The sequence below is a fragment of the Mesocricetus auratus genome, unplaced genomic scaffold, assembly GCF_017639785.1.
Source record: "Mesocricetus auratus isolate SY011 unplaced genomic scaffold, BCM_Maur_2.0 Super-Scaffold_100011, whole genome shotgun sequence".
Taxonomy (NCBI): Eukaryota; Metazoa; Chordata; class Mammalia; order Rodentia; family Cricetidae; genus Mesocricetus; species Mesocricetus auratus.
In genome coordinates, this window is record NW_024429195.1 from 44,307,135 (window position 1) to 44,330,499 (window position 23,365).

The window sequence follows — 23,365 nt, forward strand, 5'->3', positions numbered from 1 at the left end:
GGAAACCATTTGCTCTTCTGGAAGGCACAGAGAGCCATCTTTCTGAGTCTCAGAGATTTGGAAACTTCAACCCTTTTACCTCTTGGGATAAGAAGAAAGTAGTATGTGCCCCATATTTCCCACAGACTCCTCCAAACACCTACTTGAAATTGCTTCCGCCCTGTACCCTGCTCCCTTCTTCCAGCACCTGTATCCAACATGTTGATGTTCTATCACTGAATCTTATTTCTTGTCTCGGTCAAATACACCAACCCTACTAAGCATCGAAAGGACAAGAATTTTTGTCTGTATTGTATCCCTTACCCTATAGTATTTGGCATATCATAGATGCTCAATAAAAATTTATGAAAAGGAGCCAGGCAGTTGTGGCACACATCTTTAATCCCAGCACTCAGGAGGCAGAGGCAGGTGGATCTCTGTGAGTTCAAGGCCAGCCTGATCTACAAAGGGAGTTTTAGGACAGCCAGGGCTACATAGAGAAACCCTGTCTCAACCCCAACCCCCCCCCCAAAATAAAGCAAAACAAATTATACAAAAGGAAGCCAGAGTCAAGAGTTTTTTGTTTTGTTTTTGTAAATTTCTACCCCCAAACAGGTAGCATATAATGGGGCTCCCATTTCTCCCCACACCACACACCCCAGGACTTGGGTCAGAGTAATAAAAGTCACCCTGGCTACACAGGGCCCCTTGTTCACCCCAGAACATGGGCAGCAGCTGGGTATCAAAGTCTCTTTACGACAGGAGAGGCTAATGGGGCCTCATTAAAAGCTTCTCACTGCCCAGTTAATTGCAGGACTGTGTGCAAAGAGCATGGGCCAGCTCCCAGACTGTGAACATTTGGTGGGGTGCGGAACAGGGATGGGAGGCTGTTTACATGCAAATGGCATAAGATGCTCACTCCTTCAAGAAGCCCAGGTACTCTTTCCAATTGGACCTAGCCTTAGATGGCTCCCACCTCCTCTTCTCCAATCTGCAACAATGTAGAGACAGAAGACCCAGCCGAGCAGGCGGAGGGAGTTGGCTGTGCGAGCATAGATGAGGACCAAAGGCTTGGTGGCCCCAGCTTGGGCAGCCCCTGCCCCCCAACACAGCATCACCATCCCCCAGCCCTGACATCAGGGAATCGCGACTTCAGCAAAGGTCCCACCATGAATAATGTCCTTTGATGATGCTGTATCTCACAGAGGAAGGCAGGAGTTGAGGCTGGGAGGGAGCTGATCACCCTTGATCTCTAGGATTAGCAAAGACTTGAAAGGGCTGATGCTGACCCAAGTTAGAGAGGGGACGAAGGAGGGAGGCCTTAGGAGCTGGAGCAGGCAGCTTCTCCTTGCCCACAGATCACATCCAAAAGTGCTGCTGTGGAGCTGCTACAGAGCTACCGAGGTTTTGTTTGTTTTTTCTTGGCATGTTTCTTTATTTGAGGCACATCGCGGATGCCGTCTCCATAGAGGAGACAGACATAAAGTCCAGGGTCTGTAGCAGCAGGCAGCCCATCCCTGACCCCACTGTATGCATGCATGAGTCCACGCATGCATGTATATTCAGTTGTACAGAGGGGAGACAAGTTAGCCGGCCATTCTCTACGGGCACCTGGCAGTGTGCACAAGACAGCGTGTGCTTTCCCGCCGTGCACGCATCAGTGGGCCCCTCGGTATCCGGGAGAGATCCTGAGGTGAGGGCGGGGCCTGTGGGACTCGATAGAGAAGGATGGCAGTTCTCTCTCTGGAGGAGGCCCTGAGGGCACGGAGGAGTCTGGACTGAGCCTGGACTGTGTCAGAGCTGGATTAAGGTGGGAGGCTCCTCAGTGTGGGAACCAGGGTGGTCAGGAGAGCTTGTGGCCCTCAGAGGTTGAAGCAGCCCACACTTTGAGAGTGCTGTGAGGGGACTCAGAAGGCTGGGGCAGGGCGGATGACAAAGTCCCAGGCGGAAAAGTCAGTTTCAGCCCTTCTCTGTAGGTGGGAAACCCATAGGCAGGAAAATGGAGACTTCAGGACCCTGAGCTCCAGAAGAATGGAGAGGCGTAGATGACACAGGAGGGGGAGATGGGAGAGGGCGGTGAGCCCCACCCATCCTTGAACTAGCATCCGGCAGCATGGGGGGAGAATGGAGGCCCAAGACCTATTTAGCCCTCCCCATCCCCGCCCCCACCCAGGGAGCTGGCATCTCCCTCAGCCCTGGGAAAAGAAAAGCCGGCTTTCGAGCAGCAGCTGCATTTTCTCCTGAAATTGCTTCTGAAAACAACCAGACACTTCACTGGGAAAGTGACGACAATTTGGGCCCTGGGAGCAGGAGATGAGGTGGAGAGCGGGGGCGATCAGGCTCAGGTCACCACCCGCTCCCAGCCAGACACGATCTGCTGATTCTGAGAAGTCAAGGTTGGAGTTCTCATCTGGGAGTGGGAGGCTAGCCAGAGCCGAGCTGTCTGTCCTCCAGCCCCACCCGGCCCCAACCGGACAGGTTCTAGCCTCTGTCTGCCCTGGGCACATTGCAGCCCAGAGCGGGGTGAGCCAAAGCTGGGGGCTTGGGCTCAGAGAGAGAGAGAGAGAGAGAGAGAGAGAGAGAGAGAGAGAGAGAGAGAGAGAGAGAGAGAGAGATTAATCTGCAGGCAGGAAGGGTAGTTAATCAGGTCTCCCTGCCAGCATGATTACTTGGGCCCGTGAGCTGCCTACCGATGGAGGCTGCAAGGGACCCAGGCTTGGCTTGGCTCAGTGGAGGAGGCAGGGGGAGGCAGGGAGGGTGGAGATGGTGAGAGGAGGGAGAGGCATCCGGAGACAATGCAGCTCTCCCTAGTCTCTCCCTGGGTACAGATCTAAATTTCAGTGCTATGTGCACAGGACAGGAGGGTGAGGCAGGCCCTTCTCTGAGGACAGCGAGCAAGGAGCGATAGCTCACTAAAAGACTTTACAGATTAGCGCTGTCAAAGCCACACAAACCCAGGCAGTGAGGCGGCTTGACAGTCCGAGACGAGAAAAAATAATGACTGGGACACAAAATTAAGGAGGACAAGAGGAAAGGAGAAGTCTGCCCCTGTCAAGGGCCACCAGCTGTGTGATTAGCGGCAGCTTGGCATCCCCGGGGCAGAGAGAGGAAGAGGTTTCCTGGGAGGCAGGTGGATACAGTCTGTCTCTGGGGTAAAGGATGACAGATATCCTGGGAGCAGGGCCCCCACGTACCCCAGTTTGCCTCAGCTTGCACGGACCCTGTAGCCTTGGGCTTCTTTTTCAGGCGACATCTCCAAGGAACCTAGTCTCCAAGGCAGGCATCCTCAAGTCTTCCCTCAGGGACACATTTAATGAATCAGCTCATTGGCCACCTGCCACCTGAGCCCCATCCCGGGCTCCTACACCCCCACCCCAGTCTCTCTAAACTCCTCCAGAGCTCAGCCGGTCAAGGAGGCCGGGGACAATTCCCCTTCTTTTCCTTATTGTCTGTTCTATCTGGTTCCCAGGAGCCTAAGGGGTACATGGCATGGGAGTGGGGGTGGAGGGTTCAAGTATAACTGGGTAAAAATCAGAGTCAAGTAAATAAAAAGTATATTCAACAGAACAAGGAGATGACATGGACCCACCAACACTGCCCAGACCTTTTTAAGACACATGATTTATTAGTGGATAAACCAGCCGGAGCTAGAACGCCACATCTGGAAAAGTATTCTGGGAAGGTCCAGGGAACAGAAAGGCCATCTCCAAGGGCCCTTCAACTCTAAGCCCCGCCTCAGGATCAGAAGAGGTGGACAAAAGTTCTGCGTCTCCAAGAGGAGGCCCCGCCCTCCTCACCGCACAGTCACCTCCATGGAATGACTCCCCTTCTTCTTGCAAACCAGCTTGCTGTTCCCACTCCCGCTGGGGCCCTGGACGACCTGGACAGCCACACTGCTCTCCTTGAACTTCACTGAGAACCTGGAGGGAGAGGAAACAGAGAGACCGAAGCTAAGGCCTCCATCCCCTCAGCCCTGCCTGCTCTTCCCTAGAGCGCACACAGCACCCCCCACCCATGCGATGACTCAAGGCCTGAGAGAGCCTGGTGCACGGAGCTCAGTGGGGAGGGAGGGAGGTGGGGGCCACGGAGAAGAAACCTCCACGCCCTGCCCTCACGCAGTCTGCTTGGCTTTCTGATTACACGAATTTCCCGGTCACAATGACCAGTAGTCCGGTCATCTGTCCCTAGCCGTCCCTCGTCACCAGCTCTTGGCCTTACTTCTCAGTCACCGCGACAGAGAGCTGCTTCTCTGTGGCGTCCAGGACAGCTTGGTACATCTTTGTCAGCAGCTCAACCACATGGTCGCTGATCAGCAGGATGTCCCCCTTGGAGTCTGCCGATGACATCTGAGGAAGAGGGGGAAACATGGTAGAGGTTAGTATTTCTTTTCCTTGGGAGCAGCCTGACGGACGTCAAAGACCCTCAGCGCATTTCGCGCTAGCGTATCCAGTCCACCTGGGCTAGGATGCCGACTCCGGGGAACCTCGCCCATGTAGCCCAGGTACCTCACTCAGGTGCAAGCCAAAGAGCCCATCCTGGAGGCTGGTGACTGACACCCCTGTCACATTCTCCAGCCCAATGACAATTTGGGCCTGGGACTTCTTGGCATCTGTGAGGATCACGTGACGCTTGGTGAGGAGGAGAATCCGGGCAGATGTCTAGAGAGGACACAGGAAATAGCAAGGACAGACATTGTCACTCATCCCCACCACTGGGCAGGACATGTGTCACTGTGGGGCGCAAAGGCTCTTTACCTTGCCATTGCCACGGTTGACTTTCTTCACTGTGTCTGCCACCAGGACGGGCCCGTCCTCCTTGCCCTTCAGCTTCTGCAGCTTGGGGTTCCCCTGCAGCCCAATGTAATCACCGCGGAACGGAATGGGGACACTGAGGCCACACAAGAGTTGCGCAGTGAGGACGAGGCCCTGCTCACCTCCCCAGGGCAGTGAGGACGAGGCCCTGCTCACCCCCCCAGGGCAGTGAGGACCAGCGAGGCCCTGCTCACCTCCCCAGGTGTGCAGTGAGGACGAGGCCCTGCTCACCTCCCCAGGGCAGTGAGGACGAGGCCCTGCTCACCTCCCCAGGGCAGTGAGGACGAGGCCCTGCTCACCTCCCCAGGGCCATGCCCCTTCTCCCCCATCTCTTGTTTCAGTAATCCATTGAGATGGCCCAGGACCAACACCATCGACACCACAGTGTCTCCCTCCCATGCCTGCTGGGTCAGAGACGTTAAGGAGAGCACTGACAGGCATCTCCAGGCCTCGCAGGCTCAGGCTTGAGAGGCGCCACGTGGCAGCAATGGCGTCTGCAGGCCCTCACCTCTGAGGGTAGCAAGCCTTCTTGCCCTTGAGCAGCTCGCTGGCACAGAGCTTCTCCCTCAGCATCTGCACCTGCTTCGGGGACAGCTGATCTCGGAACTTCTTGCACTGCGGGGGAAGAAAGCTGGGATCACTGAGGTGGAAGCCAGGCGAGGGAGGTGAAAACAGCAGGAGGGAAATCACAGAGACACAGGAAAGGGGCCTGGAGGACCAGTGAGGGAAACAGGAAGCTGAAGGGTGTTGAAGACAAAGTGGACACTAGCAAATATAAGTCCATGAGAGCACAGGACCAGGCTCGACCCACATGGGAACCCTGCTGCATTTCCTGGAACAAGAAAACAGATCACAGTGATGTGAAGTAGGGTAGACAGGAAAAGGATAAATATTGTGTGGTTGCCGCCTACAGGAGTTTCCTACAAAAGCCAAAGTCATCGAAACAGAAAGTAAAATGACTGGGCGTTGGTGGCGCACGCCTTTAATCCCAGCACTCGGGAGGCAGAGGCAGGCGGATCTCTGTGAGTTCGAGGCCAGCCTGGGCTACAGAGCAAGTGCCAGGACAGGCTCCAAAGCCACAGAGAAACCTGTCTTGAAAAACCAAAAACGGAAACAGAAAGTAGACGGATTACAGGGAGGGAGGTCAGGCTAAAGGGCAAAGGACAAAAGGAGAGTGGCAGCAAAGGCTTGCAGCAGCCTGGACGCACGTGTCACTAGAGCTCCAGCACCAGAGATGGGAACACGATAGATGCTGCCTGTGTGCATTTTACCACAGTAAAGGAAAAGGAACGAGGAGGAGATAAGGGGAGGGGTCACACGACCTCACCTTCCACTGGTAGAAGAGACGCTTCAGCTCCTGATTGGCTGAGGTGAAGCACTTGTAAGGGGCAGCTGGCCATGTGCTGTCCAAGACTTTGGTGGATGGCAAGTTCTTCTTCAGATCCAGGAAAAATTTCTGTGCCTGCAGGGAAGGCAGAGTCTTAGGAATGGGGTCATGAGAGGAGCCACTTTCAGGTGCCTCCTCCTGAGACACACGAGCAGAGCAGAAGACGTGAGGCAGAATTGTCTCCTGGGTCTCTGTCGGTGAGACTGTGCTGTGGGAATTAGGAACAGAAATAGAAAGCCACGGGGCGAGAGGACCTGACACCTAGGGCAGCGAGGTCGGGTGACCAGCATCGAAGCTAGTCTCTACATATTGCTCCTCTGTCTCCCAGGTCACAGGGATCTACAGTTGGGGCTATTCTCTGTGTTGGTGATTGGATGGACATTACATCTGCCCTGCTCTCTAATCAACGGTGCCTGGCAACTCACCCTGGCATTCAAACCCTCCACTTGGAGGCCAGTGCTGCCCCAGAAGCCCCTGGGCCCCCAGTACTCCAACCAGAAAGGCTCCTGCCACAGCCCTTCCTTCTTGGCACGCTAAAGGACACTCAGCTGATCTGATGGTTCAGCTCCGCCCACCGGGATTCTCTCCAGTGTGTGAGCCGCAGCTCGAAGCCCTCCCATACTACCCAGCATCTTCCACACCACCCTTCCAGCCACTGTAGAGTTACCCAGGGCTTGCTTTATCAGCATCTCCAGAGTCTAAGCCTGCCTAGAGCCAGGGGCTGCCAAAACTTCTGTTAGAAAGACAATCTTAGGCAGTGGCTAGATCAGAAATCAAATACTTTACCATTCATCAGCTACAGGGCCTGGGGCAAATTACTCAGCTCCCTAAGGCTTAGTTTGTTTTGTTTTGTTTTTTGAGATTGTCACTATGTAGCTCTGGCTTGGCCTGGCACTTGCTATGTAGACCAAGCTGATCTCCAATTCACAGAGATTGGCCTGCCTCTACATCCCAAGTGCTGGAATTAAAGGTATATATCACCACACCTGGCCCAGGTCTTAGTTTTTAACCTGTCAAGTTAGGGAGAGCAGAGGGCCTTGGAGTTAAGCATGGAAAGACTGTAGCGCATTGTTAGTGCTGGAAGCGTTGAGAGAACCAATGACCCAGGATTCTCAGGGTGTGATTTACTGACCCACACAGCCCTCAGGTGATGTTCAGCAGCTGCCGGACAAAGTGCAGATGAGAGAGAAGTTGAAAGAAGGGACGGGCTGTCAGGAGGTAAGTGCAAAATCAGATCACAGACCTCGGTGTCTAGAGAAACAGCACGTACTACGGGAAGAGACAGGGCATGGTTGAGCCTGTCCAGCAGGCCAGGCTAGCATGGGGTCAGGGAGAAGGAGGGGGGAAGAAAGGCAGAGGATGCCAGGAGGCCTCAGCTTCAGAACTCCACCCCTCCGTGGTCAAGCATTCCAGCTTTAGGATGACAAAGAGGCGTGCCAAAGGAAGGCACTTCAAGCTCAGCTGAGCATCCTTGGCGAGGGTCCTAAAGACTAACAAGCGCAGTTGCCTAAGGTCAGGTATGCCGTCCATCCTGCAGCCCTCAGCCTGAGGCTCCTGTGTTCTCATCTTGTCTGGCTTTTATCCAAGGCTTCACTGGCACTGTTCCCCCTGTGGCTTTCACTATATCCTCTGGGAAGTGCCACCACTATCTAACCAACGTCCTGCTGGAAGCCATCCTCAGCCGGAGGCAGACTCTGTCAGAGCCTTCCAAACATGCCCCTCCCCATGTCTATGGGCATCCAGAGGAGACAGGAGGGAGATGTGATTCCGTTGACCTCCAAATGGGTCTTAGAGGTCAGGCTAGTTAATCCTGTGTCCTCATTACCCACTTACTTCCTTAACAAGGCCAACTCCCCAGCCTGTCTCTCTCCAGGTCTGTATTCTCGGCTCAGATGGGAATACCAGGACTCTCCCTTGGCCCTGGATGCACGCAGCATGAGCCAAGGGATGCCTGATGTAGTTGTGGCCACAGACGCCAGAGCCTGCTCCCAGTATATGACTGCTCTATCTCATAGAGTGAAGACGCTCCGAGGGAAAGCTTGGAACCAACCACCTCCCCATGCTCCCCCAAGACTGTCCCAACTCCTCCGCCAGACTCACGCCTTAGCCCCGACACTTACGATGCTTGCATAGATAAAATTTGACAAGGTGAGGGCAGCACCTGAGCGGAAGTATTTTCGATAATTCTTGCGGGCCTAGAAGGGATGTGTGAGGAAGATGTCAGCACCAGACAGAGGCTCTGCTATTGGTTTTCAACCCAAGCAGAGTCAGAAAAATTGATAAGCAGAGGCTGAGATTTGTAACAGGAAAAATTATTCAGAGTCACCAACAGATAAAGGCAGAAACACACCCAGACCTGTACACCCATCTCCCAGATAGGCCAGAGCAGGAGGGCGATCTCAGTGTCACAACACGGCGGGTGTATACCCTGACGGCCTCCTCCGCTCAGCCTTACCTTCCAACCTCTCACAAAAGCCTGGATCAGCATCGCTGATGCCTTCATCTTCTCATAGTGCCTCCTTTGCTGTAGGAAACACAGCACTGTTAAAACAAAGCCACGCCCTAACCCACACATCCCCACAGCAGGAGTGACCAGGGTGGTGCTTGGGCATGGCACCTTGTTGCCCCGGAACCAAGCGGAGATGAGAATCTGACTCTTGCGCATCTGCTGGTAGTAGGTTCGGCAGCGCCAGCCGCGGTAGACCTTCTGTATGAGGGTGGCCAGCTGATGAAGCCTCAGGCGCCTTTGTTCCTCCAGGTGGAAAAGCTGGGGTGGAGGCAAAGAGGGACGGAGCTCCCCAACCTGCCTCACCATCTTTTAGTGTCTACTACAGCCGGGCCAGGCCCCATGGTGAGCTCCTAGCTTAGGGCAGGGAAGGTCAGCACTCAGTTCCCAGTTTCTTCCTTGTGCGCCACCTAGTCCTGCACCGGACGCTGCCTTTCCCGCTACCCTCTCTCAGGGGAGCCCCTCACAGCTCCACATTCCACCAAATGCCGCCCCCCACTTCCTGACTCACAGTCTTGGGGCTTCTGATAAAGATCTTAGTCTTCCCATAGGCGAACTCCTCTGAAGACACAGCCACGGACTCCAGGACCTTCTCCACACCTTCCCTACAGGGGCAGATGGGGGAGACTGTGGAGAGCCCTGTCAGGCAGAGTCCTCATCCACACCTCCCCTAGCCCTCGAGGCCTTGCAAGGAGAAGCGTCATTCCCCCAAGAAGCCATCCACCCTCTTCAGAAGATTTGCTCAGCCTCTCTCTCCCTGCTGGTCTTACCGGTCTCCCCCATTCCAGTGAGGCCAGGTGCTGCGACTCAGCAAGCGGTACCTTTCCAGGAAGGGCTTGTAGACCTGGCGGTGGGCATAGCCAGCCCTGCGCACCCGAACGTTCTCCAGCAGCCCCAGGTATCGAGCCTGGACCACAGCCAGCTCTGAGGAGAACCTTCCTTTCTGTTGCTGGTTGTTGGGCTTTATGCACCTGGTCAGGAAGTTGGGAAGACACAGGCTCAGGAGCAGACTCCATGCCAAGGATGCCACCCTGGTCCTGGAGTGCCTGCCCCCCACAATCCCTGAGACGCGGTTTCAGTAGAAGTGAAAGGAGACCCTCCTGGCCTCTCCAGTCCCTCTCTCTTCTGACGCCACCCTGAGCATCAGCCACAGCATGTTCAGCTAGCTCCTCATCTGACCCCTTCTTCCACGAGGAGAGAGCCCCCAGAACCCTATGCCAGAGACTCCCCAACACAGGCGTGCTCCCCGCCCCACACAAAGGGTGCTCCCCACTGTGCCCAGCTTTTCACCTGATGTAGTTGGGGTTCTTAGAATATAGGTTCTTCATGAGTATGGCCACCGAATTCTTAAACTGGGTCCCAGCGGTCGGGGGACGTTTGAGAGATGCTTCCTTGGGATTACCCTCTGGGAACAAGGACCGAAGCAGGGGATGCTTGGCCTTCCACATTGTCTGGGATAGGTCTCGGAAGAGCAGGTCGTTATTCTTGTCGATGAAGCCGTTCACGTTGTACGTGACCTGCAGAGGAGCCGGTGCTGGTTCAGGCCCCAGGGCCTTCTTCAGGGCGCTTGGACCTCACTGAGAAGCGCTCCCGGCTCTCCCTTCCATACCGGCCTCTGCCTTCGGCTGCCACCCAGCCCTACTGTATCACCTTGCCCGCATAGTGGCAGATGCGGAAGCAGCCAAGACCCATGGTGTGGTCATACTGGCGCTGGGCGTTCTGGGTGACTTTGCTCTCGTAATGATTGTGCTTAGAGAAGAGGTGGTTCAGCTTTGCCAGGAAAGTGGAGTCGCTGACTACCCCAGGTCTCAGGCACTCCTCATCCAGCATGGCCAGGATGCCTCGCTGACTCTGGGTCAAGGGGACAAGATCAGTGTAAACTTGACATGGTCCTTCAAGATGTCCACATCATCACTGCTGTCCCCTCAACTCAACCCCCTCCTGTCCTTCTCCCTCTTTTTTGTCATCCTCACCAAGTGGAGGGGGGACAGGGGAGGGAGGATGCTCAGGCAGTCTGGAGAGGGAGGTCCCAGGGTTGAGAGAACAGCCACTCACATGTTCAATGAGGTTACAGATGATGCTGTTGTCAAAGTACTCCACCTCTGTCCATGGGATGCCCTGGCAAAGGGAGACATCAGTTACAGAAACAAGTCCCGGGGAATCTCCAAAGTGCTTGCCAGACCCAGCTCCTTTAACCCCCCCCCCTCCCCGGAGGGAACTTCTGAAAGCCCTGTCACTCGGGGAGGACCTTGGTTTGATTCAGTTCACAACCCAACCCTCCCAGGTTGGTGGAGAATTTGTGTGTGTGTCTCGGGGACTGGGTAGGCACATGAGAGAAACCAGAGCCAATGCCAAAGACCTGAGATGGTGCAGCCGGGAGGGAAACATGTGTCCGGTGTAGGGTGGGCCTGCGCTCACCGCAGAATGGGAGTCGAGCAGGATCCACACACACGGGGAAGAGGAATAGCTACAGTGCACTAACGCAATCAAAACGTCTAGAGAGCATGAACTGTTACCCACAACAAAGTCAATCTGATGCCGCTTCAAAGATCCACACCTGTGGTTTTAGTTGGACAGCGCTCACCATGCACTTGCTAAAACACAGACTGCTCCTCCTACACTCAATTTCCAACTCAGCGTGTCTGGGGTGCACCCAGGAGCTGACATTTCCAGCCTGCCCCCAGGGGTGTGGCTGCTTCCCTCCCAGGACCACACTTCAAACACTATTGATCCAGGGCTGAGATGTCTCAGTGGGTAAATGCGCCATTGCCAAGTCTGATGACCTGAGTTCTATTCTCAGGGTGCACGTGCTTGAGGGAGAGAATCAACTTCTTTAGTCTGTCCTCCAACCTCCATATAAAGTCTGTCACACACACACACACACACACAGCACACACACACATACACACACACACACACAGCATACACGCACACAGCACACACACATACACACACACACACACACAGATAAATAACTATGGATAAGCACCTATTTTAGACCATATAGTTTTTAAAGCAAGGCTTGCTGTCTGCTTTGCGTTCTCCCTGAACATCACGTTTACAGGAAGCTGCTGTAATCCTTCCCAAGGGCCAGACCACTCGGGGGAGCCATATACCCAAATGTAGACTATGGCACACAAGCCTTTGCCCCTTCCCTCACAGTTTCTTAGAGTAAAGAGACTCACACTCAGTAAAGTTGCCTTCCTACTTCTTCCCCAAATACCTTTCCCAACGGGCTAAGTGAAATATGGCATCTTTGCCATACCACACAGCCATAAAAAGGATTACCTTGCTAAGTGATGACAAGTATAGAAGAGTGTACTTACTGACTTTTATATGTGTTATACACATTTTAAAAAGTCCATTTACATAATTGCTTATAAACAGGTAAAAGACCTTCTGGTCTTTGTGGGGAGGAAAAATGAGCATTTAGGGAAAGAGGCGAAAGGAGACTTTTATTTACCTACTTTTAAAAGTTTTTTGAATTTTGAAATATAGGGATGTTCACCTTTGATCATTTTAAGAGTCTTCCATGCATTGTAGCGGGAAATCAGAAGCCCTGCTGTAGAGACCAGCTCTTGAGAGCACACAGGGAGCGTCTCTTGGAAGGGTTTAAGGAGTGAGACTCTGCTCGCTAACTCACTCACTCACCCTTGGAAGATGATTGGCTTAATCAGAGAACTTTTCTAGCACCTAGCCATGGGATGCAGGGGTTTACACTGAGTCAGAGAAGGGGTGTGGAAATCCGCCACCACAGGGCACGTCTGTGAGTCACTCTGGAATAATGCAGCTCTAACAGCAGACAGCAACATCACCCAGCGCCCCGGAAGGCAAAGGACCTGACATGTTAGGGAAGGCAACGGAAAGGAAAGGGACGTGCAGGGTGCGGAGCCCAGGAGAAATGCCCCTTCTCGATTTGTCCTGCAGTCTGCCACAGGCCACGCACAGCTGTCACTTCACTCTCATCAGGACTCTCTACACACACCCATCCATCTGTCCCTGACTGGCTGGCCTGGAGTGGAAGGCCGGGTGAGTTAGAAATGCCGAATGCCAGCTGTGAGAGGGAAACGTTTTGTCCTTCGTGTCCCCATCTGGGGACAATTAGAAGGACACTGTGATCAGGAAGACAGCACACATCTGGAAGCCCCTTAGCAGGGAAAGGAGGCGCGACTTACTTCTCTCCTGTACTCTTCCTGCTCCTCCTTCAAGGTCAGCTCTATGAACACCTGCTGCAGTTTCTCGTTGCAGTAGTTGATCACGAACTGCTCAAAGCTATTGTCCTACGAGGGAAAGGACGGTGGCTTACCTCAGACCCTTCCCCTCGTGGCCTCACGCTCACCCCCTGTGATCCTGTCCCCTTGGATGGGGAAGCAGGCTGCCGAGGTGACCGATGCTCTCACCTCCAGGATCTCGAATCCGTAGATATCCAGCACCCCCATAACCTTTCTCTTTTCCCCGGTGTCCACCTGCAGAAGAGGGGGACACATATGAGGAATGGCCCCTGGGCGCGCCAGGTGGATAGGGTTAGAAGGGACAAAGAGAACTATGGTAAGCTTGACCAAGGAGGAGCTGTGGCGCCCTCCTGCATCTCCTGCATCTCCTGCAGGATGGGCAGAGAGGGAGGAAGGACTAAAGGGCAGATGCAAATGGATTTCATGATGGTTCCTGTGACAACAAGAGTGACTCACCCTCCTAATGCTGCTGTTTTCTTTTTTTTGTTGTTGTTTGTTTTGTTTTGTTTTTTTGAGACAGGGTTTCTCTGTATTGTTTTGGAGCCTGTCCTGGAACTCGCTCGGTAGTCCAGGCTGGTCTCGAACTCACAGAGATCCGCCTGCCTCTGCCTCCCGAGTGCTGGGATTAAAGGCGTGCGCCACCAACGCCCGGCTAACGCTGCTGTTTTCATTGCTATTTCATAGCTGCAAATTCACCACTGTTAATAATCATAATGTAAATATCTGTGTTTTCCAATGGTCTTAGGCAACCCCCGTGAAAGGGTTGTTCACCCCCGAAAGAGGCCACGACCCACAGGTTGAGAAACACTGCATTCTAGGCATGGTAAAGAAATGCAGAGTGCACATGCAACGTGGCTTTTATTCAGCCATAAAGAATTAAATTGTATATGTATTGATGTGAGTGGAACTTCCGAATCACATGGCAACCGTGTACCTTCTGGCCTACAGAAAACCCTTGTGAAGCAGGCAGACATTCAAAGTCATTAGTGGCTGCTCTCAAATTAGGAAACTGGCAAGGTTCAGTATCTTTGTGAAGGTGACGACCAGTAAATAGCTGGACCGGATGTGGGACTCAAACTCCTAGAAGGCAGTGTACCTTCCTCTTCACGTTCCTCTCTCTCTGTATCTCAGACGCCAGAGAACGGAGCTGGCAACCAGGGCAAGGCGAAGCGGGCCTTGGGGAAGGGCGTCTCTCACCTTGATGCTCTCGTTGATGCGACCCACTATCCAGTCGAAGAGGCGGCTGTAAACATTCTTAGCCAGGGCATCGCGAGCATATTGAGCCTGGGGTGTGGGGCACAGTGTCATTAATGTGGCAGCCACATGACAGCTTCAAAGTCAGCTTCTTCAGGAGGGCTCTTACCTGCATGACATTCAGCGTCGTGACCACCTTTTCTTTGGCTGTCTCCATGGTTCTTGAGCACAAAGCTCTCTCTAGTTCCACTGAACTCAAACCCATCATCTCCCCAATCTCCCGGATACCTAGAGTGACAAAGAAATACAAGTGAGCCCGGAGCCGGACGTTGGTGGTGCACGCCTTTAATCCCAGCACTCGGGAGGCAGAGGCAGGCGAATCTCTGTGAGTTCGAGACCAGCCACGTCTACAAGAGCGAGTTCCAGGACAGCCTCCAAAGCCGTAGAGAAACTCTGTCTGGAAAAACAAAAAATAAAAAAAGAGAAGTACAAAGTGGCGAGAAAGGGAACCTCGCCTCGGTGGGGAGGGGCCTGGGTGACTAGTAACCCACTGTGGCTGGGGAAGTCACCGCGGTTGACCCAGGAGGAATGGGACAAACTGCCTGCCCTATCTACTTTCGTATGAGAATCTCCTGAAACAGGCCAGATTGCCCCTGTATCTCAGAGGACTCCACTAAGACTCTGAGAGTTGCAGATCAAAACCAAAACACGTTCAGAAGCTAATTCCAAAGTGCTTCAGTAGAGTGATCGGGAAGTCTCTTTGGAGAGCTGAATGCAAGTGCGTCAGTAGAGTCAATCATGCAGGAGGTAGTACAGAAACTGGACTCAGGGTAGGGGATTCAGAGTGGGCTCCAGCAAGGTGGTAATGGGGGATTTCCTTCTGTATATACATTTCTCTTATTGGTTGATGAATAAAACACTGTTTGACCAATAGAAACAGGAAGATAGGAGGGACTAGGAAATAAGGAGAGGCCTCAAAGAGACGCCATGTAGCTGCCAAAGGAGTAACAGGTCCAGGCATTCACTGGTAAGCCAAGATCATGTGGAAATACATAGATTTATAGAAATTGGTTAATAATTAAGATGGAGCTAGCCAATAAGAAGCCCTGGCCATCGGCTGACAGTTTAATAATTAAAATAAGTCTCTGTGTGCTCATTTGGGGCTGACGGAGCTGTGTGAACAGGCGGGACAAGAAACCTCCATCTAGGGCTGGAGAGATGGCTCAGAGGTTAAGAGCACTGACTGCTCTTCCAGAGGTCCTGAGTTCAATTCCCAGCAACCACACGGTGGCTCACAACCATCTACAATTCAATCTGGTGCCCTCTTCTGGCAGAACACTGTATGTGTAATAAATAAATAAATCTTTAAAAAACCTCCATCTACAAGGTGGCACCAACCTTTCCCATCACGGATGCCACTTGCTGGTGTCCCGTTGGCCTGGTACTCATCTGCCAGCTCCACATTCCCCAGCTTCAACACCAGAGCAGTTACCTCCAGCACTTGTCTGATCTCGTCCTCCGAGAACCCAATAACTGACATTGCACTCTTGGGAAGAAAACAGGAAGTAATCTGAGCAAGTGGGGCCAGCCCAGTGTCTCCATTCACAAATCTGGGCTCAGAGGATGGCCGAAGGGCTGGAGTCCACCTCCCTCACCTGTACATCCCTGAAGTTGGAGGCGTCATCCATGCTGTGCACTCTGGACACTTCCCGGTTCAGATAGGTGTAGTGGCTTGCATCCTGCTCAAGCTTCAGGGCCCCTGTAAGGGCAAGCACAGAGGGGAGGGGTTGGCACGCGCCGTCACCCCACAGCCCTTGCCCTGAGCCATTGCATGGGGCTGATATATTTCCATGACGGTGATTTTTAAGTTTTTTATGATCATTAGTGTTTGACCTGCATTTATGTCTGTGAGGTGTCAGAAGCCCTGGAAGTAGAGTTATACAGAGTCGTAAGCTGCCATGTGGGTGCTGGGAATTGAACCCTGCTCCTCTGGAACAGCAGCCAGTGCTCTTAACCATTGAGCCATCTCTCCAGCCCCGGTAAACTAACTTTTAATGTGTTTTTTAGGGTTTGGGCATTCATACCTGCTGGAGAGATGCACAAGAGCCTCACTGGTTTTTATTCCCACCTAAACATTGAAAACAACCAAGCAAGCCCTGTCTCCTGCTCAGGCAAGAAGGTGGGGAGGAAGGGAGAAGACTTAGCTGCTGCAGCCTCACCGCCCCATGCTGTATGAGCACAGCCCGCGTCTGTCCCTGGCCCTGCTGCCTCCTCTGGAAGGCTCTCTCCAGTGCTGACAGCACAGCGGAATGGCTTTCTTGTGTTCTCCTGAGGTAAATGAGACTCTCCCAGCCCACATCATGAGAGCTAGGTTTTGATTTTTTTTCTGTCTTCCCCCAAAATGAGTGATTTGGGTGTTGTGGCTACTTTTCCTCTCCATGTTCTGTGTTGGCAAACAGGAATTTTTTTCATTTTAATAAATGAATCAATGCCTCAAGCTGTTTCCCTAAGATGGGAAGAGTTGGGCCGATCATAGACTAGGGGCATGTCAATTATATTTTATGCAAATGATCTGAGAATCAGAGTAGTGAACATCAGGCTGGAATTAGTGGGGGCTCCCTCCATCACACAGACTCCAAAAGAAGAGCTTACTAAGGAAGAGAAGCTAGAGAGAGAATGAGTCAGAAAACCAGGGAGATTTACCCAGACTCAACTTAAACTAACAGGTATGGACACAGCCAGAACAAAACCCTAGTGCCTGTGAGTCATACAAATTGAACAGCATTAAGACCATTAAGTCAAGAAGGGGGAGGATAAGACAGACCCATGGGGTCTCCTGAACCACAGAGATTTCAAGGAGCCGAAAAAAGCCATGCAAAAGTCAAGCATAGAATAACAGGGAAGGGAAGAGGGGCTCCCTAGGGGTGAGGATTCCATGGTTCTCACAGCTGGAGGGGGACTGAGAGACAGACACTTGTCAGCAGCAAAGTCCCACCTGACCCCTCAGTGACGCTCACCGGAAGCCACCTCTGGCCAGCCCAGTTCCCAGGCTGTGGTGGGCACTTCCCCAGGACAGACAAGGGGACTCATGCCGTCCACTGCTACAGTGTCTGCACAGGCTTCCTGGAACCAATCAGACTGCACTGCAGTCTGTCTGCTCCACGCCTGCCATCCCTCTAAGACTGAGTCCTTAGATGACCTTCAGCTCTATTGCTAAACCCTAACGTAATGCCGAGCAGGTGTTCAAGGGGCGCTTGATGAATGATGAATTAATGAAGGAAACCTCTATAGAGCTAAGAAAAGAAAACCAGGAGGACTGCCGGGTGATGGTGGTGGAGCACACCTTTAATCCTTCAGGAGACACAGGCAGGTAGATCTCTGTGAGTTCAAGGCCAGCCTGCTCTACAGAGTGAGTTTCAAGACAGCCAGAGCTACCTAGAGAAACTGTCTAGAGGAAAAAACAAAACAAGACAAAAAACCCTGGAAGCTCCTGGGTGAGGCGGGTTTGTAAGCCTAGGTGCTGTCACTAAAGCTCTTGGAGGGCCTTGAACACTCTCATACCCTGCCTGCTTCTCTACATAACAGAATGAGGCAGGGTAAGGACGAGAAGAGCCACAAGACAACGAAGCCAATCTCTGCCCATCCACACCAGCAAAGACGAAGAACAGAGCGGTCACAGGGCTCGTCCTCCACCAGCCGTCATAAGGCTCTGGGGGGAAGTGCAGGCAAGGAGAAATGGGCGGGGCTTCAGAGGAGGGCAGGAGAGGAAGTGCAGGCAAGGAGAAATGGGCGGGGCTTCAGAGGAGGGCAGGAGAGGAAGTGCAGGCAAGGAGAAATGGGCGGGGCTTCAGAGGAGGGCGGGAGAGGAAGTGCAGGCAAGGAGAAATGGGCGGGGCTTCAGAGGAGGGCGGGAGAGGAAGTGCAGGCAAGGAGAAATGGGCGGGGCTTCAGAGGAGGGCGGGAGAGGAAGTGCAGGCAAGGAGAAATGGGCGGGGCTTCAGAGGAGGGCAGGAGAGGAAGTGCAGGCAAGGAGAAATGGGCGGGGCTTCAGAGGAGGGCGGGAGAGGAAGTGCAGGCAAGGAGAAATGGGCGGGGCTTCAGAGGAGGGCAGGAGAGGAAGTGCAGGCAAGGAGAAATGGGTGGAGCGTCAGAGGAGGGCAGGAGAGGAAGTGCAGGCAAGGAGAAATGGGCGGGGCTTCAGAGGAGGGCAGGAGAGGAAGTGCAGGCTAGGAGAAATGGGCGGGGCTTCAGAGGAGGGCAGGAGAGGAAGTGCAGGCTAGGAGAAATGGGCGGAGCTTCAGAGGAGGGCCAGAGAGGAAGTGCAGGCAAGGAGAAATGGGCGGGGCTTCAGGAGAGGAAGTGCAGGCAAGGAGAAATGGGCGGGGCTCAGGGAGGGCGGGAGAGGGGTCTAGTGCTTTGGGGACAGGACAAGGCTGGGGCGCTTCGCCGTGTGTCCAGGAAGAACACTTACTCAGCAGCTGTGCATCTGCTCCGGCCAGGAGCTGGTAGAAGATATGAAAGTTCCTTTCTCCTTTGAGCTGCTTCACCACTCGGGATTTCTCCAGCAGATCTGGGAAAGCGTGGGGAAACACCCTCATGAGAGTCCAGGAGACAACATGACACATCGCTCTAACTCTACCCTGAGCCCCAGTGATTCCCAAAGGTTGGGGAGTTTCTGCCTGGGGAAACAGCGTTGGCAGGCGGGAGAGCCGCGGGAGGGGACACATACAGTTTGTGATGACACCGCCGAGGGGGGAGCCTTTGAAGTCAAACTCAATATCCATGTATTTTCCCTTCAGAGAGAAACCAGAGAAAGCCTTGGCTCTCCTCTTCTCACCACCTGTGGGGAGGGGTCTGTACCGCCCTGCTCTCTCAGCACACCCCCTACTCCTCCTGAGCCCATGCGGTCACTCACAAATCGCGAGGAGTTGTCATTGCGGATGGTCTTGGCATTGCCAAACGCTGTGGAGATGAAGAAAGGGGGAGTGAGGAGACCGCAGCTCCTGCGGTGACGGGAAACAGTGACTTTTGGAGCAATGTCTAGGTTGGAGGGACTGGAGTGGGGGCAGAGACAGGGGGATGGACAGAGTAGGGGCCGGAGTGCTCACCCTCCAGCACTGGGTTTGACTGAAGCAGCTGCTCCTTCACTGAGTTCACCTGCTCGCCTTTTCCACAGACAGCAGCCACGTAGGACATCACCAGCTTACTTGCCTCTGTGCACAAGAAGCTCTGAGTCCCCAGCCAGGGCATAGCCGCTCACACCCCTTAACGATCACAGAGTCCCCAGCCAGGGCATACCCCCTCACACCCCCCTAACTATCACAGAGTCCCCAGCCAGGCATACCCCCTCACACCCCCCTAACGATCACAGAGTCCCCAGCCAGGGCATACCCCCTCACACCCCCCTAACTATCACAGAGTCCCCAGCCAGGCATACCCCCTCACACCCCCCTAACGATCACAGAGTCCCCAGCCAGGGCATACCCCCTCACACCCCCCTAACTATCACAGAGTCCCCAGCCAGGCATAGCCGCTCACACCCCCTAACTATCACAGAGTCCCCAGCCAGGCATACCCCCTCACACCCCCCTAACGATCACAGAGTCCCCAGCCAGGCATACCCCCTCACACCCCCCTAACTATCACAGAGTCCCCAGCCAGGCATAGCCGCTCACACCCCTTAACGATCACAGAGTCCCCAGCCAGGGCATACCCCCTCACACCCCCTAACTATCACAGAGTCCCCAGCCAGGCATAGCCGCTCACACCCCCTAACTATCACAGAGTCCCCAGCCAGGCATACCCCCTCACACCCCCTAACGATCACAGAGTCCCCAGCCAGGCATACCCCCTCACACCCCCCTAACTATCACAGAGTCCCCAGCCAGGCATAGCCGCTCACACCCCCCTAACTATCACAGAGTCCCCAGCCAGGCATACCCCCTCACACCCCCCTAACGATCACAGAGTCCCCAGCCAGGGCATACCCCCTCACACCCCCTAACGATCACAGAGTCCCCAGCCAGGGCATACCCCCTCACACCCCCTAACGATCACAGAGTCCCCAGCCAGGCATAGCCGCTCACACCCCCTAACGATCACAGAGTCCCCAGCCAGGGCATACCCCCTCACACCCCCCTAACTATCACAGAGTCCCCAGCCAGGGCATACCCCCTCACACCCCTAACTATCACAGAGTCCCCAGCCAGGCATACCCCCTCACACCCCTTAACGATCACAGAGTCCCCAGCCAGGCATAGCCGCTCACACCCCTTAACGATCACAGAGTCCCCAGCCAGGCATAGCCGCTCACACCCCTAACTCTGACACCTCGCACCACAGCAGTAAGAAAAACAGGACACATGGCTCAGTGGTTAAGAACACTTGCCACCACTACCCCCGCCTGCCCCCATGTAACCCTGGCTGTCCTGGAACTCACTCTGTAGACCAGGCTGGCCTTGAACTCACAGAGATTCCCCTTGCCTCTGCCTCCCAAGTGCTGGGATTAAAGGTGTGCACCACCAACACCCAGTGTTACCTGCTACTCTCATAGAAGACCTAGGTTGAGTTCTCAGCACCCAATAGATGGCTCACAACCACCTGGGACTCCAGTTCCAGAGGATCTGACTACTGGATTCTTCAGGCACCTGCACATATGTGGTGCAAATTCTTCCTCTCTCTATTCTCTCTCTCTCTCTCTCTCTCTCTCTCTCTCTCTCTCTCTCTCTCTCTCTCTCTCTCTCTCTCTCTCTCTCTCTCGGGTATACATGTAAAATAAATAAATCCCTAAAAAAGGAAGAAAGAAAAGCTAAAGAGGAAGTAGGTGATTGAGGACAGGAACAGACCTGTCTTGGAGAGAGGAGGAAGCATTTCCAGATGTGACCCCTGGTTCCCCCAAGGCAGATGCCACCTCACCTGTCTTCCCAGCTCCACTCTCCCCCGTGATGAGGATACACTGGTCCCGGTCCCGATCCTTCAGTGATTGGTAGGCCACATTTGCCAGAGCATAGCTTGCAGAAAGGACATAGATAGCAACTAATGTGAATCCAGCCCAAGACAGCATCTTTCCATCCAGCGCTAGGTCCGCCCACCCCTTCATGTGGAAGTGACAGACCTGGGAGGACTCTTGGGAAGCATGCTGGAGAACATCCTTTAGGGGAGGGGATGGGGAATTTAGATGCTTCATGGACATCAAGCTCGAGTTTGCCAGCCTCCTCGGGTCTCTTTACTCACATGTGGGGTTTCAGCTCATAGAAAGTGTAATCCTGGTATTTGGCAATGAACTCTGGGCCATAGATGGGAAGCTGCTGGTAGGGATTCACTGAGATCACCACGTTCCCAATGTAGGTCTGGGGTCAGGAAGGGGTTGAAGCAAATGAGCATGGCAGGAGGAACAGCGGAACCCTCTGGGTACCCCACCATCTGGCACCCATGGTGAGCTCACATAAATCTCCTTGTTTTCAAAGCGAAGCTGTAGGTTTTTGATCAGAGAATCCTCATCCAGGGGTTCCAGGAGGACAAGGTCCTCCACTCCCACGGAGCCTTCCAGGACTGGCATGTCAAGACGGTTGAGGATCCTAGGCATAAACACAGCAAACTGCTGGGAGGAGACGAGAGCAGAAGGGTCTACAAGAGCCCTCTAGTCAAAAGGGCTCTGGGCCAGCCTGGCCAGCAAGGAAGGCGGAGGAACCCTCTGACTGATGGGTAGGGGTGTGGTGGCCATTAGATAGGCCCACGTTTGTCCACCCGTCTGGGGAAGGATGGCATCAGTAGGTAGTGACGGGAGCAGAATTGTGCTTAAAGAGTGGGCTGAAGGAAGTGTGAGGCAAGCTTTGTCCCTCCACCAGGTACTGAAAGTGCCCTCCCTGGAAAGCTCCCTGACCGCTTGCCCACTGCTTGTACTCAACCCCAACCCCTGTTTCAGTCACCTAATCCCTTCATGATGCCTGTCCCCAGAGATCCCTCTTCCCTGTCATTACTACAGTGAACTTCATTTTTAGATGGCGTTGGACAAGTTCAAGAATATATGCAGATAGTCCTCCACAAAAGATGGGAACTCCCCATAAATCACGGAAGCAGGTTTGTTTTCCTGTCTGGAAGGGGTCTGTAGCTGTCCCTCCTGCTCTGTCCTCAATTGTAAAATCTTCGGATTTTATGCCCCTTCCCATCATCTTCTGGCATGGACTTTGGCTGAAGAGACACACCCCATTCTTTAGTAGTTGGTGAGAGCGGGCAAGGAGGAGTTCTAGAGGGAGGACTGTGGGCTGGGCCGCACACAGCAGGCTTATGGCAGGTGTTTCTGCCGGAAGAAACAGGCCCTCTGCATGTAAACCAAGTAGGCGGGGTGGCAGAATTGGTTCAATGGTCGGTGCCACTCCCAAGCAGGACTATAACACATTCCCCCACTGTCCTGCCTCTCTGAACCTAGAGGAAGAACAGGAATAGTGGCGAGGAAGGAACCCCCACCCCCATTCTGCTTTCCCCAAGCTCCAGTAACTTCCGAAATACCTAGGCTGCAATATGAATACTGACAACAGCAGTCTTTGGAAACATGCAGCATTCATCACAGGCCAGGCATGGCTCTCAACACTGACTGGGCAGTTACAATAGCCCATAAAGTTGATGCACTTATTATCCCATGTATCTCAGATTAAGGCTAAATAGCCATGCATGATGGCTTGTGCCTGTAATCACAACATTCAGGAGGCCAAGTGGGAGGATTGCAGTAAGTTTAAGGCCAACCTGAGCTACACAGTGAATTACACACCAACCTGAAGTGAAAAGTAAGATCCAATCTCAACACACGCACACACCACACACATACACACCACACACACACACACACACACACATACACACACACACACACAGACAGACAGAGTCTTTGAAGCCCCTTAGCAGGAAAGGGTGTGAGACAGAGGTAGGGAGAGCACACATCTTCAAGTTTGAATAGAGGCATTAAGAATGACCGGAGACGAGAAAGGGGAAACAGAAACAGATCCAGAAGTTGCACCCAAGGTGACAGGTCAAGGCAGGACTTACCCTTCCACCAGAACAAGGGTGTGCTTTGATGGCCCTTGGAGAATGGGGATGGGGAATCCCAGTAGGGGATGAGCCACAGATGCCAAGCGTGGAGAGATGTCTTAGTTAACAGGAGCTGTCCATGGTGTCCGGGAAGCAGGTGTCCCCCGTCTGACCCTCCTCTGTGCTGCCTCCTTTCGTCCAGGCTCCCTGTGCCACTCAGGCCAGAGATGGC

The 23,365-nt window shown here is 53.6% G+C and overlaps 1 protein-coding gene across 1 annotated transcript; it reads right to left on the reverse strand.

The window, feature by feature from the left end:
• Positions 1-3,582: 3,582 nt before the first annotated feature.
• On the reverse strand, positions 3,583-23,365 carry Myo1a (myosin IA). Its single transcript, XM_005079741.4, has 28 exons — positions 23,152-23,365; positions 21,554-21,686; positions 21,343-21,458; positions 21,025-21,119; positions 19,218-19,322; positions 19,025-19,071; positions 18,839-18,902; positions 18,581-18,679; positions 15,765-15,868; positions 15,508-15,655; positions 14,279-14,397; positions 14,113-14,199; positions 13,084-13,149; positions 12,859-12,963; positions 10,739-10,801; positions 10,334-10,534; positions 9,974-10,200; positions 9,454-9,654; positions 9,195-9,288; positions 8,795-8,944; positions 8,633-8,701; positions 8,298-8,372; positions 6,118-6,252; positions 5,299-5,405; positions 4,734-4,866; positions 4,485-4,637; positions 4,198-4,325; positions 3,583-3,899 (listed from the first exon to the last, which is right to left on the reverse strand). Exons 2-28 carry the CDS (start codon positions 21,665-21,667, stop codon positions 3,773-3,775), a joined length of 3,132 nt encoding a protein of 1,043 aa, XP_005079798.3. The 5' UTR covers positions 21,668-21,686; positions 23,152-23,365; the 3' UTR covers positions 3,583-3,772.